The following is a 15,428-nucleotide window of genomic DNA, read 5'->3' on the forward strand; positions in this document are numbered from 1 at the left end:
GTTTCCTGAGGGGCTTTCCTCCCTAGCAAACTCCCAGCAGCAGGAACCGGAGTGCCCTTCTGCAATGAGGCGACCGATCCGAGGGTCTCTTTTCCCCCACGACCCCTCCGTCCCCGGTGACTTCGGACCTTGCCTGCTGCCGGGCTAAAAATGAGGTTTTCTTTCCACGTCGTTGGCGCGTAGTGGTGCCAGATTGGAAGCACAGACCCACCGAGGAGGAGCGCGCGGGAACCGTTTGGTTCAGCGTCCTGCCCGGCTGCAATTCAGCGCCTGAGGCTCAACAGAGTTTGGGAGCGCTTGGCGCTTCTCGGAAGGCAAGAGGGCTTCAAGTTTAGGAAAGGGTCGACTTGGTCTGGAAGCGGGGAGGGGGGGTTGCGAATAGAGTTGCCAGTGTGGGTGTCTTCAGAGCTGGGGAGATAAAAGAGGGATCAGGGAGGCAGGAGAGGTTTTTTTTTGGGGGGGGGAGATAGTTGGGTGTAGTTGTCTCCTAGGTTTTCCCAATAAGACTTAACAGCTGCTCCATATCTAGCATCCTCTTCAGTCAAGTGGGGGAGGGGAAAGTGGAGTGAGGATGGGGGGGTGTCTCTGGGGAGCTAGTACAGGCTTGTCCCAGTGCAGATGCCTGCTCTCCATGCGCCTGGGGGGGCTCATTGGTGGGTGGGTGCACTGGTTACGCAAACGGAATAAAAATTACTGCCACAAATATATCTTAGAGACTTCACAGATCGGTTTTGAGAACCACTTGAACAAGCCTCCCAGAGGATGTCTAGGAGGAGAGTAATATTTTAGGGGTTGAGCAGGCTGCAATCCTAAGCACTAGGGGGGCATTGAACTCCATAGGAGCATCTGCTTCCGAGTAAACATGGTCAGGATTGCACTGTAGACACCGCAGCCCTCTCCATGCCTAGTCAGAAATTAGTCCCATTGGTGGGGGGGGCTTCTTGCCTAGTATCTAGGATTGCAGATTGACCAGTCAATTGTTTTCCATGGAATTTCCTTCCAGCTGAACACGCTTGAGGGCGGGAAGCGCCAGGCTGCGATCTTAAGGGCACTGCTTTAACTTACAGGGAGTTGGGGGTTTTTAAAACCAGGTCCTCCAAGTTAACGTTGTTCAAAGCTGGCGGTTGTCAAACCCCACAGACACAGGCTTGCGGCTCCTAAGCACATCATGTTATCTGGAATTACTTTACCAAGTACTGCAATTGCATTAGTTGGGAAAGCCTGTTCACGCGCCTGGCAGTCGGCGAAACTCTAGGTGATGCCAGCGGGGATCTCCTTCGCCTCTGCAAACTCGATTCCCGGAGATTTCGGGGGGGGGTCCATTTATTTCGGCTTAAATGGGACCTGGGTGGTTCCAAGAGTTGACGCTGGCAGGAAGCGCAGAGTCCTAGAGATGTGAAACGCGCAAACTTGGGAGTAGGATGGGAAATGAACCCTGAAACTCTCTGCCTGTTTACCCCCACTTATGCAGTGGGACTTGCTTCCGAGCTAGGAAGTTGCCAGACATGACTGTGCCTCCCTCCGGAGTTGCCACGCAGGACAGGTCAAGGAAGCAAACCCCTCGTGGCCTTGTTTGTTTTTCATTTCCAAGTAGGTCCCTCTCTACTTACAGCAGGCTAAGGCCCGCAACTCTCCATCCCATTTCACCACCAAAGCGATGTAGCTGTAGCATTATGTGAACGGGGGGTTGTATGCGTGTGTGCAGAGCACAGCAAAGAGATGCCGAAAGTGCAGAAGTTAGAAAACTGCTTTATTAAGTTATTTTTTCCCTCGTCTCAGTGAATGCACAATATTGGGGCAACACTTTCTAAGTGTTTTTAGAACACGCAGAAACTCAACTGCAAAAGTGTGGGGCTAGGAGAGGTGTGCGTGTGTAAAGGAGGGGCTGTCACCTCGTTAGAAAGACCCCAATCCAGTCCCAGAATTCAGTAAAACAAAAACCAACAAAGCAAAACAAGGCTGTCATTTATTTTAAGGACTCTCCCTTTTGCACCTTCCCGGTAATGCGGAATGCGTTTGAATGCGGAGCAGTGTGGAGCTTCCAGGTTTGTGCATGTCCCCCTTTTCTTTCTGAAACAGGCAGCCGGCGGCCCCGCTTTCCCTCAGGCCGCAGGCCCTGAAGTCGCCCGGGGAGCTCCTGAGCTCTCTCTCCGCCTCCTCCCTGGTTCCCTCTCTCCTCGCCTTGTTAATTTCACTTCCCACCTTCTGATCCCCGAAGAGGCTGGCGGAGCGGTGGAGAGGGAACCGGGGCTTGCTTCGCTTCTTCCCTGACCAAGCTTTTCCCTGCTGGAGAAGTCTTCTTCTCCAAAGGCCCTGCGCTTTCCCGTGCGCCACGCTCGCCAGACCCAGTTCATGCCCGCGTACATTGCGAAAAGTTGTAAGGAACGCCTTGAATCGCTCGGCTTGACTCGATCACCTAATAATAATTTTAAAAAATCAACCCTCTTTGAATCTTCCTTCCATTCAGCCCTGCTTCCGTCTCCCGTCCGTGCATCTATCATTTATTCAAACACCTTCCTGGGACTCTGATCCGCCTCCAGCTGCTGCGCCAAAGAGAGCGCAGCGAGCAGAGGCGCAAGGCGCGCACAGCAGCGTCAACAGAGGGGATCGGGGGTTCTGTTTAGAGTCGACCTGCTGACTGGGCTCTTTTTGGGGGTTGGGGTGGGGTAGATGCATCGCTTTCCCACCACCCCACCCACCTTCGCGACGTCCCAGCCCCTGTAGCCTCCCACCCGCAGCATCAACCCGGTCCAGCCTTTTCGTTGGGGTTTCTGCTTCCACAGGCAAAGAGTTTCCTTCAAGACACCCAGGGAGTGCTTTGTGGGGGGCGAGGGATAAAGACTCGGGAGACCGACAGATCTTCCTGTTCGTGCTGCAGGCATCTTTCTTTTCCCCCTGAGCCGGTGGGACACTCGCCCTTTCTCTCCACCCCTTTGCAGGAATTTGGCTCACTCGGTGAGCCTCTCGCCCCAAGGCGCTGGGCTTTCCTCTTTGGGCTAACTCTGAGGATCGGAGCATTTCCTTGACAGTCTTTCTCTTGGCCCCCGAGCAAGAAGATCCGAAGAAGGTGGGCGGGCCTGCCTGTTGAAGAACTTTATTCCTTATTTTAGTTGCCAGCCTTTGCAAGAGTTTGGAAGCTAACAACTCGGCGCGCAGCGGGATCGGACCCTTTCAAAAGCTGGAGGAGTTTGCCTTGCTCAGGTCGAATTAGGCAGAAAAGAAGAACTTCTGGTCCGAGGAACGGATTTAGACAAGTTTTAGCGGAATAAGAATTTATAGCTCCCATTTTTCATTTTTGGTACTGTTTAAGAAATTGATTTTCAACTCGGAGCAATTGGCTTTATACAGCTGAATTGGAGGTTAGGTAAATATTAAAAAGTTGGCTGCTGCAACACAGAACTTCGGGGAATGCAACAAAAGCTTCTCTCTCATTAAAAATATGGGGACTTTTGCTTTTTTACGTTTTTCAGATGAAATGCACATTTTCTTATTTTTATTTGGGGTGGGGGCAGGGGATCTGCTAATAGTAAGTTGAAGAAAGCCTAAGGCTACTGCCCAGTGAACTTGGAAGTGAGCTGCTTTGGGCTTAATGGGACTTACTTGCAAGTAAACATGCCTAGGATCCAGCTTGAAGTCAAATGATTTTGGGGATGAGGTTGTTGGACTGGGAAAGGTAAACTAAGCAAAGTACTGTCAAGAATGCTGGCTGTGGGTGGCTTGGCAGACTTAATTCTCCTAAATGAAATATGGGAAGAAAAGTTATTGGTCACTAATTAAAATGTTTGGTGTTGCTGTTGATTATTTATTGATTGATTTTTTTAAAAAAAAACTTTATGACTTTGGCTATTTAAATAGGATGAATGTCCAGGAATTGTTTCCCAGTCTCAAAAGTAATAATGGATGTAAGTTGAGGTGATGGGCACATTTGCATACATTCTCATGGGGTGTTATTCTCTTTATTTATTTTCCAGTGTCTCAATTTAAAATGGTGAATTACTCGTATGATGAAGATCTTGAAGAACTGTGTCCAGTGTGTGGAGATAAAGTCTCTGGGTATCACTATGGACTCCTTACCTGTGAAAGCTGCAAGGTTTCGTACATTTTTCCCCCTTCTTTTTTATGGGAAGGGAAGGGGATTGATAACTTTATCGAGAAAAGGCTTGGTAATTGCTACTTCTGTTTCTTTTGATGGGGACGGCAGAATATTGTGAATATAAGTAAAGTTTCTTTTTGGAAGAAGTTTTGTGAAGAGCAGGAAATATCTCCCTTTTTTAGTCAACAGTAAGAAGAACTCAATAGGGTGTTCTGTATACAGTGTGGCTATATTTACTGCCTTTAAATATTTGGTTGTCGTGAAGTGATGTAGTTGTAGAGGAGCTTTCGTTCCCAGCTGTCCTCAATATTGATTTTAGTTGATTTATATACATTGAGTATTATTGTTCCTGTATCTTGTTCTTGATAAATTTCAGGGCTGCAGTATTGAAGGCAATAGTTTCAAGTTTTTCATCTTTCAGGATGAAAATGTAAATTTCTGTTGTCATACTTTTTATGCTTACACACACACACACACAAACAATATTTTATGTCAGTATTCATTTGGAGGGTGATGAAGTGGAAATCAATTAAATGGTTGTTGTTTTTTGAAAACCTCATATATCACAATGAATATTTTTGCATGTGTATTTCATTTTAATACACAATATGCGCATAGGGTTCAGAATTATAGGCTGATCCCAAGAAGCCAGCTATTAAAGTCAACCACATAATTTGATCTGAAATAAATAACTGGACAGCTGTAAAAGGCGGTGGTAAAAGAATCATATTTTGAGAAGGAAATGGTCTAGTAATATGGAACTTAAGACTGTTTAGTTCCCTGTATCCCTGTACAAAGCAATATAGCTTACCGTAATTTTGCTGGCTGATAGACACATGTAATTTTGGGACTATAACATGAAGAAATGTCCCACTAACTTCAGGGATTAATGGTACAGTCCTATGCATGTCTGCTGAGAAGGAAGTCCCACAGATTGCAACCATACTCCTCAAGAAATTGTGCATAGGGTTGCAGCTTAAATGCCCAATATGTATTTTTCCCCATATTACTGTAAATGATCCTAATTATTAGAATAACTAATCATCATATAGCACATGACTTTTTTCCCTCATTAGTAGCCGTTGTAGTTTATATAGTCCCAACGGAAGGTCTCTGCCCCAGTAAGCTTACACTCTAAATTTATACAGCTGGAAAACAGAGGGAGAAGTGGGCAGTAAGGGCAAGAAGAATAAACCAGGGGAGACAAGGAAGGCATCAGTGAAGGTAACAGACTGGAGAAAATGTATTTTGCAAGTAGTTAGGCTTTGCCTCAGTGGAAGCTGAGAGAGGAGAGGTTAAGCCCAAAGCTTTGTGGGAGAGATGGGTGCAGACAGCTCATCTCTCTTGTACTGGCTGAACAGGCTTTTTAAAATTCTGCATCAAATCACTCAAAAATGCCAATTCAAACATAATTTTAATTCATACCTTAAAATTAAAAGACTTTTCCGGCAAACCGTAGAGGATTGCTAGGGATACAGTAAGGAAGGCTCGCTGAAGTCTGTTATAAATCAATACGAATGCAGACTAGCCCCAGAAAACTTCTGTCTGTGGCCTAAGTGAGTTTCCTCGAAGAGACTACATGAAGAAATATGGAATCAAGCCTGCTGCTTCGTAAGTGCTCAATTGGCATAATGATGATAGAGAAGTGAGTTTGGTGAAGGTTTTCGGAATATGACATAAACCCCAGAACCCCACCTGTCCATGCAAAACAGGTGAACATTTTGTATCTGTTTTACAGGGGTTCTTTAAACGAACAGTCCAGAACAATAAAAGGTACACGTGCATAGAAAATCAAAGCTGCCAGATTGACAAAACTCAAAGGAAGCGCTGCCCTTACTGTCGGTTTCAAAAATGTCTAAGTGTCGGGATGAAGTTGGAAGGTAAGGCAAAGAGTTGTTCCTGCATATTTGTAAAACACATAATATGTAACTGCTCTGCAGCATATTTACAGTTGCTGCGTTTCTGTCATTCCTGACTATTCCAAGATTCATGTCTTTATGGCAGATCAAAACTATTGATGCTCGTGGCTCCCTGCACACAACTTTTGTTTTTAAAGGACTCCCCTATAACATATGTACAGTAGCTATTGTGCTGGGAGGGTGGTTTAAATGTGTGCACTAGAAATGGCAACTCGTAAGTACATACAACTTTACAGTTGCAGCAGACCATAAGAATGTTTGAGTATTCAAGCTAACAGTAAATACAAGAACAAATAACATTCGTTCGTTTAAGCAAACAGAATTAAATGAGAGTAGATATCATAAATTATTTAGGGGGAGTTTGTTAACAGTTCCCACAGCAAGATTTCTAGCCATATCAGAGAGTTTTAAAAACACATCATTAGAAGTCTCGTATACTGGGCATTTTTCTACTGCACAATTGGTCATTCTTAGTTATCAATGGAATTCCTTGCATGGACAGGTTGTGCAACTGAGCGAATCATTAACTAAATAATCATTGAAAGTATGACTAGCATTCAATAGAAAGGGACCCTACTTTTGTTTTACTTTGCTTTGCAATAGAAGTCAATAAATGTGAGGAAGTATAAAATATTTTGGATTGGATTTAAGATTTTCCTAGTATAGTTGTATGCTATACAACTATAGTATATTTTAATAGTTCACTGAAATGATAGGATTCAACATTAGGAAAGACAGTTGTCTCTTCCCCTTTCTAAATTACTAGTAAGTTTGAGTTCATATCTATTTTAACAAGTCACAAATGCAAGATAAGAATTGCATCATGCTGCATTCTTTTACTCATAGCAAATTACCATTCAAAGGTCTGGAAAATTCATTTTACTTCAGAACCAAATGTTAGCTTAAACAGAGATTTTGGGTTCTTCTTTTTTCAAGTGGCCATGGATGTTGCTGTCTCCAAGTTGTGATAGCATTTTATAAGGTATCTAGTTTGGCCCCCAAAAGAAATTCAGTAATGAGTTTAACAATGGATACTGAGATGCTAACACTTTTGCCATATTTTATTATGATTTTATGATGATCTACGTGGTTATGTCTCAGGTCATAGCAATTGCTAATTTGAAGCAAATGCTATATGAAATTTTTATTGGTTTGCAGTGTTTCAAATATCAAGAAATGGGATTCAAAATGGCAGAAAACTCTGGCCCTATGTATTATAATTTAGATATATGATTGCTAGAATTTTATTTTATTTGCGACTGATTTCAAGGTTGATTCTGAATGTAGAATGTATTCAGTGTTCCATTTCACAGCTTTTTAACGGTGAAATCCTGGACATCCTTAGCCTGCAATCCTACCTGGGGAAAAGCACGATTAAACTCAGTGGAATTTACTTCTGAGTAGACATGTACATGATTGCACTGTTAGCATGGAGAATGGGACTTGCATGAGATTTTACTGTACATGATTTTGCCAAGATTTTAAATATGGGCTAGGCATAATTACGGCATTTTAATACTTCTAAACTTTAACTGGCATTAGTAACCTAAGAGTTTATTAATTTGCGGTGACTAATTTTAATCAGTGGGTCTGACAGTTGAGGCAGACTTGTTTATTTTTGAAGCTATTTTGGTTCCAGCATGAATGTGAAATATTTGTCATGCTTAAACTGAGGGGTCCCTTTTGATTGCTAAACATTATGGTATCCTACACTTTCTTCAATACCACAGAAAGGCACCTTTGGTGCTTTCACAGTATGGTATTTGATTTAAAAATAATTGATGGAACAATTCATCAGTTACTCAATTAAACACAAGTAATAAGCAAACTTCCTTCCATTAGTAGACAGCCTTATTTTCGTGCACACAGATTTCCACTATGTCCCAACGTACCGCTTACAAAGTGTAGTCCACAAACCACTTGTTCCAGAATACTTCTGCATAACAGGCAGTTAAGCCTATGTTTGTTGCAGTCTAGGGGACTGCAAATATGGTCCACGGAATACAACATAGTAGAGGTAATAGAAGTAATCTTGCCAAATACATGCTCAGAATCTGCATTTTGCAAGATATAACATTGATAGAGGAGCAATAGTTGGACAGGAAGAAAGGACGCCCAAGCCACCCCCTATCAAATCCTCCTTTGCTCCCCCCCCCACGCATCCCCCCAGGTAGACTTGAATCCTGTCTCTCAGCTCAGCTGGAGAGAGAAATATTTAATGGATTTGCAAAGGAGAATCAGATGTCAGGGACAGGATGAAGCACCACACTGCCAATTTTCTCCTAAAATATCCCCCTCCCATAACAGTACTATGAGGGAATACCTCATGAGGGAATAATGTCAAAACAACAACCATGGTTACTTGGTGGTGTTTCAGTGATTATGCTAAGGTTACCAGATGTCCCCATTTCCCAGGGACAGCCCCCAGATTTACAAATCAGCCCCCATACAAAATTCATTGAAGTTGAAAAGTGTCCCCGGATTCATTGAAAAAAATCTGGTAACCTTAGCATGTGCCCCTGAGAGACAACAGGCACCCACTGTCCATACTTTCCAGAAACAAATGAAAACATTGTCTCAACAAGTTTTTTTCAGCTTTGTGAAAAAGTCTCTGCCGTAGGTGTTCATTTTGTTTGTGAACCAATATTGTGGTGTGAGTGTTTCCTTTTTAGAAAAAAACTATGTTCGGCTCTTTTATGGCATGCATGTAAATTGCTTTGCAAAAAGGTGGTTTATAAATTAATAAATAATAATATTTTTAGTACTGGCTAGATTTTTTTTAAAAAATGTAATCATTCGTCTGTTTTAATATCAGCAGACATTTGGAATTCTTTGACACCATTAGAATAGTGTTAAAAATAATGGCTGCAAAACTATTATGCCTGTGCACAAAGCATTTCCCTGTATATATGGGGAAACATCCCCTTTTTTTGTTCTGGCTGTAGCCTCTCTATTGAATGTTTCTTGGGAGGCTCTCGACCTTCAATATTATTGTTTTTAGGAGCCAAAAAAAGCCATAGCAGGGATGGAAGACTGAAAACTCCCTGCGCTCACCCAAAATGTTGTGCATAGACTTGGATGTCAATTCCCCATCAAATCTTCCCTTTACATATATGCCTATCACATTGCTACATAGTTCAGTTGGCACTGTGCAGCTTACCTGTGGTACCCCTGAAAACACACACATGCATGCACAGGGAGAGCCTTGTTCCCGGGCAGGATCAGTGCTTCTGATCTTACAAAATTACAGCAATTGGAACCTGGCCAATGGTGTTGCATGTCGCAGCACACTGGAACAATTTGTATAAAAATGGCACACCATTGCAGCCAGTTAATAAACCTTCCAAATCAGGTATGCAGTTTTAGTTGCCTGCAGTCAGAGACAGTTGATGCTTTATTATTATTATTTTAAAAACTACCTTGCCACCCTTCTGCTCTTGTATCATAATTCAACTTCCCTTTTGTTATCAGCAAAATGGGAAGAAGAAATGCATGCCCTCATAATTGTAAATGCCCGTGACATTTATATACATGTTTCCTTGATTGTGATACATGGACTTAAATTCTAGTTCATAAATTACAGTTTAGGCTGGAATCATTAATTGTTAACGCCTTTATGATAATGTATAGTCCTCTGTGTACCTAGGACTTCTAATACATTTTTAATGGACCACTAATCCTTAAGATAAAAGCTTAGGAACGTAACCTCCAGCCATCTCAGCATGTCACCAAGCTGTCAGAGGCCTTTCTTGCTATCTAATTGCCATTGGGAAGGGCAGGGATGGTGAGACCCTCTCGCTGCTGCTTTCAAAATATGCTGTGGCAGAGACCACCGCTATGTTCCCCAAGGCAACTGTTGGACTGGGTTTCCTTGACTTCTTTCCCATCCAAATTCTGTTACAAGCTGAATGGCTTCAGCAATTGCAGGATCAGCTCATCTCTGGAGTGGGTGACACCTGACTATTTGGACATATATAGCCTATCTGAAGAGGCATTTCCAGAAGCTAGGGGTGCAGGGAGACTCAAAAGTGTTCTTAGAATGGCTAAACCCAAACACAATACTGTTAACAGTATTATAGCTGTTATTCCCTCACCCACCCCACAAACATTTCAAACAGCATGGAACCCAAAGGCTTTGAGAATTTAGTTAAGTGCCTCAAAACAGCATCCTCTCTATGGGCTGACGGAGATTTTTTAAAAATTGCAGATTCCTAGGGCAGCTTACCAAAAGTTAGAATTATAGCAAAGCAAATTGAAAGGAAAACATTAAAACACCACAGAATAAAACAGCAGCATTAAAGCAATCAGCAGAATAAATCAACCCAACACTAATATACAGAGGATTAGTAAGCTTTGGATAACAAAAAGGTTTCAATCTGGCCCCAAAATGTTATTAAGATAGGTGGAGAAACCTGAAGAAGAGCCTCTGTTGAAAATATTAGTATGTGGAGACAAACAGCTTTTTAGATGTCAGAGCCAAGCTGTGAAGGGCTTGGAAAGTAAAAAGCAAACAAACACAGCACTTTTGAACTGAACCCACAAACAATCTGAAAGCCAGTGTAGTTGGTGGATCACAGGTTTAATGTGATCATAACATCCGGTCAGAGTTAACAGCTTCACCACTGTAATTTGGACTAAATGCAGTTTCCGAACTGCCTTCAAAAGCAACCCCATGTACAAAGCACTGCAGTGGCCTAACCTGGGGGTTACCTGGATCACTGAGACCCGGATACTTCCGTTCAGGTAAGTTCACAGCTGGTGTTACAGCAGAAGCTGGTAGAAGATGCTCCATGCCAAGGAGACAACCTGTATTTCCAATGACAAAGATGGTCCTTTGAGGGGTTGGTCCTCTGCCCCCAAGGCATTTATAGTCTAAAAAGATCCATATTGCTAAGTTAATTTGAATACTGTCATTCACTTCACAGTCATAATTTAACGCCAGTCATTTTTTCACCTCCACTTTCAACAGCCGTGAGAGCTGACCGGATGCGTGGGGGTCGAAACAAATTTGGACCAATGTACAAGAGGGACAGGGCACTGAAGCAGCAGAAGAAAGCTCTCATCCGAGCAAATGGACTCAAGTTGGAAGCCATGACTCAGGTGATTCAAGCAATGCCCACTGACCTAACAATATCCTCTGCGATCCAGAATATCCATTCTGCCTCCAAGGGCCTACCTCTGAACCATACAGCCTTGCCTCCCACAGACTATGACCGAAGCCCCTTCGTCACCTCTCCCATTAGCATGACAATGCCGCCACATGGCAGCCTGCAAGGCTACCAGACCTACGGTCACTTTCCGAGCCGTGCTATCAAGTCTGAGTACCCCGATCCTTACACTAGCTCCCCTGAGTCGATAATGGGCTACTCTTACATGGATGGTTATCATCAGACAAGCTCGCCAGCAAGTATTCCTCACCTGATACTGGAACTCTTGAAGTGTGAGCCAGACGAGCCACAGGTCCAGGCGAAGATCATGGCCTACTTGCAGCAGGAGCAAGCCAACCGAAGCAAACATGAAAAGCTCAATACCTTTGGGCTTATGTGCAAAATGGCTGACCAAACCCTCTTCTCGATCGTCGAGTGGGCCAGGAGTAGCATCTTCTTCAGAGAACTTAAGGTATGCTACACACTTGTTTTCTATTGCATGACAATGAAATAGAAATATGGTTTGCCGTTTTGCTTGGCGTGACTTACATTCACTCACTACTCTTTGGTCAAATGGCACTGTATAAACTGTGAGCGTGGAGCTGTTCTGCTCATCCATTATCCTTTCAGCAGAAGGTATAAAAAAAAGTCAGACCTCTATTCTGCAGATTTCCAGATTTTTAAGCAGAAGATTCTGGTGAGCTGGAGTGTCTGTCTAAGCAGGGCTACTTGCTGAGTCTACAGCTATCTAGTACGACGCTTGTGGGAGTGGAAGAGAATGTTTGCTGTGGGAGATAGAAGATGCTTTCCCTTTGAAGGCCTTTGGCATATTTGCATGCGCCTCAGAAACAGCAGGGGGATAATGGGGGGTTTTGTGGGGAGAGGGCTAGTGATAATAGAGAAATAGGAAAATGTCAGACCACTGGTAAGATATCTTAGCAGAAGCAGGACTGAGAGAAAGGTATCTACGAATCCCAGGGTTTGTTGTGAGCTATGAATGGCTTCAAGCTTGCTGGAAAAAAAGTATAAACCAGTTACTTGAGCTAATGCCAATCATTCATAAGACCAGATGGAACAAGTATGGGGGAGTCACTGGGCACAGTAACTCCTGGGTAGGGCAGGATACATAAACATGTTGCAAAAAGAACCAAAATGCCTCAGTTTCTGTGGCTCTGTAGAGTTCTGATAAAATGAATATTATTCTGGTTGGCATAGATTCCAGGAGCCTCTCAGCAAAATACTCCAACAACTTGTAGATATCAAAATAACAATGGGTGTGCTATCTGAGGAAGACATGCTGTGCTTTTGAGCACTCCAGAATGCAATGTTTTCAGGACTGGGGAGTACCCTGTGCTTTGCAAGTATCAAATGTGCATTTACTGTGCAAAAAAACTAAACAAACACAGACACACACAACTGCGAGTGTGTAAAGGCCCTCAGAGTTGCATTCCTTTAATCTTTAAGAGTGTCAGAGAAAAAGGTCTATTCAAGTTCCTGATAAGCAAAAAAGAATAAGAAGTCAGGGACAGAACTGAAGTGGTCAGCTAATGAAGTGGTCAGCAGTTGGCTTAGAAGGAGTGGAATCAGTGCAGAACCCTAGAAAGGAAGGAATAATGTGAGATGTGCTGATGGCAGTTTTGAAGGCCAGAAAGGGGGTTTGGGGGGCATTTTTGCAATTCACTGAGGATAGGACTAGGAACAATGGAGCTTAAACACTAGGCAAGCAGCTTTCTTTTGAGCATTAGAAAACAACAATAAACAACAGTCGCTCCCCTGTGGAAGCAGGTGTCCTGAGAAGTTGTGGAATGTTCTTTCTGAGAGACTTTCAGTGGAAGTTGGAAAATATTTCTGCCAGATATTGTTCACATATAGCACAACCTGCCCTAGGGAAAAGGACTAGGAGCAGGGGACTCACTCTGATTCTAAAGTCTTCCATTCACAAGTGTTACTGAGGAGTATGTCACATTTCAAGGGGGAGGACGGGAAAGAGCAGGATTGTGGCAGGCCTTGGCTGATCTCATGAGTTCGCATTTATCTTGCAGTCGTTGCTGCTTATTGCCGATATGTAGTTTTCTTGCTGATTTGCACAGCATTCCTGCTCCTGAGAGCTGTTCTGCACAGATGCAGAATTATTATTAATTCTTGAATTTATATACCACCCTATACCAGGAGGTCTCAGGGTGGTTCACAGGATAAAATCAGAATATAAAACCACAAAGTACATAATAAAAATAAAAACAACAACACAATAACCACCTCCAACACATTTTAAAAGGGCATGGGATGTTTTTTGTGTTTGGTGACACATTTAGTATTTTATTTATTTCCAAAGTAGATGAAAAACTATTAAGACATGTTGTTGTTGTTTAGTCGTGTCCGACTCTTTGTGACCCCATGGACCAGAGCACCCCAGGCACTCCTGTCTTCCACTGCCTCCCGCAGTTTGGTCAAACTCATGCTGGTAGCTTCGAGAACACTGTCCAACCATCTCGTCCTCTGTCGTCCCCTTCTCCTTGTGCCCTCCATCTTTCCCAACATCAGGGTCTTTTCCAGGGAGTCTTCTCTTCTCATGAGGTGGCCAAAGTATTGGAGCCTCAGCTTCACGATCTGTCCTTGCAGTGAGCACTCAGGGCCGATTTCCTTATTAAGACGTTGATGTCTTTTAGTTTAGATTTGCATATATAGTGCAAATCTAAACTAAGAGACATCAACATCTTAATAGACAGGTAAAAAATAACCAGAAGGACTGAAATCGTGCGCAAGAGGCTGATAAGCTAGAAAGGGCTCTCCTGGCACCAAAGGGAGAAGAAGGCAGCAGGAAGAGCATTCCATAATTGGGGTGCCACTACTGAGAAGGCCCTCTCAGACAGCAGGCAACTGCAGAAGGCCCTTTAGTATCTTAAAGCACATATGTTTTCACATGTGAAACAGGCAGTTCTTTAAGAACTCTCGTCTAACCTGGATGTTGCCAGAGCACAGGTAACTGAGGCAAAGCTATCTCTGTCCAGGTAGAATCACATTGTTCTGGAGTGCACATACAAAATATCCCCCCCCCCCCAATGTTCCTTGCTTGCATGTAGTAAATTAGATTCCAAGGAAGATGTCTCTCTCTTTGCCCTCTGATATACTAGTTTACTCTGCATAAAGAGGTTTGTTTATTTTCTTACTCACTCAAGGCCCATGATCCTTCCGCTTACAACTTCAGCTGATTCAATCCAGAGTAATTCCACCTCAGTCTGCACGTTCTGCATCATGTGTAGGCCAGCCATTAACCTTTGCTCTTTCAGTTCCATCTCCTCTCTTTATAGTCTCTATATACAGCCTTTTTCTGTTTCCCCTTATTTTCCACAGTTTTCCTTACCATCACAAAATGAGGAAGCTCATCTATGGGCAACTCGTTTGCATGAAGAGATTATTCTGTGTTTTGCTCTTGAGATAGTAAAGTCACAGGGATTCATTTCTGCCACTTCACACCATGCTGTCCGTTCCTGAATATGCAGCTGCCGCTGGGGGAAATGTTGGTCCCTCAACCTATACAATACGGTGGTTATCGATAAGGCCTCTGTGGTTATGGGAAGGAAATTGAGCATCCCTCTGGAATTGCTGTTGTAGAATTTCCCCTTGTTTAGAAAAGGCTTTTCCCATACTGCACCAAGACTGCTCATTCTGTTACTGCTACCAGATGGGAGGCCAATGAGAAAATGAAGCAACAGCATGGAGGGCTGCACATTTTAGAAGCGTTCCTAAGGCAGTGCTGCAGCCAAGCTGGCTTTGGACTTAATCAGTCCTAAAATGGTTGATTGCCTGTGAACCCTATGTGTGCTGCTTAGAGTACTTAAGGGGAAGAAAACTCTTTATAAGTGAATAAGGGACATATGTAACAAATATTTACAGAGTTGTTGTTTAGTCGTGTCCGACTCTTTGTGACCCCATGGACCAGAGCGCGCCAGGCACTCCTGTCTTCCACTGCCTTCCGTAGTTTGGTCAAACTCAAGTATAGAGGTCTTATTCAGGATGCCAGCCAGTCAGATATGCCCTTTTTACATTACTCCATTCCATCCCCCTTTTTCTCATGCTACCTCCTCCAGCAAACACTAAGCATTCCACACACAGTGATTATGCTCAGTCCTCAATGGGCTATTTGTGTGTCATTGGGAGGTGCCCTTTAAAAAAAACAACCTAGTGGTGGTTTGTTTGTTTTTTGCACTTTTGCAAACCTTTGGATTTTTCCAAGCCTGCTGGAAATGGTATTCATGGTGCCATTTCTAC

At 43.3% G+C, this 15,428-nt stretch overlaps 1 protein-coding gene across 4 annotated transcripts in view; it reads left to right on the forward strand.

Moving 5' to 3' along the window:
- The window catches only part of NR5A2 (nuclear receptor subfamily 5 group A member 2), a 113,280-nt gene that overhangs the window by 18,972 nt on the left and 78,880 nt on the right, over nucleotides 1-15,428 (forward strand). For 3 of the 4 annotated variants that reach the window (XM_053391521.1, XM_053391525.1, XM_053391524.1), the window contains exons 2-4: nucleotides 3,972-4,090; nucleotides 5,832-5,973; nucleotides 10,982-11,631. In XM_053391521.1, coding sequence (XP_053247496.1) covers nucleotides 3,972-4,090; nucleotides 5,832-5,973; nucleotides 10,982-11,631 — 911 coding nt within the window. Of the gene's footprint in view, nucleotides 1-2,616; nucleotides 3,365-3,971; nucleotides 4,091-5,831; nucleotides 5,974-10,981; nucleotides 11,632-15,428 lie in introns of those variants that run through there. The other variant, XM_053391522.1, reaches the window with a different exon arrangement.

Source organism: Podarcis raffonei, chromosome 6 (assembly GCF_027172205.1).
Source record: "Podarcis raffonei isolate rPodRaf1 chromosome 6, rPodRaf1.pri, whole genome shotgun sequence".
NCBI classification, from domain to species: Eukaryota; Metazoa; Chordata; class Lepidosauria; order Squamata; family Lacertidae; genus Podarcis; species Podarcis raffonei.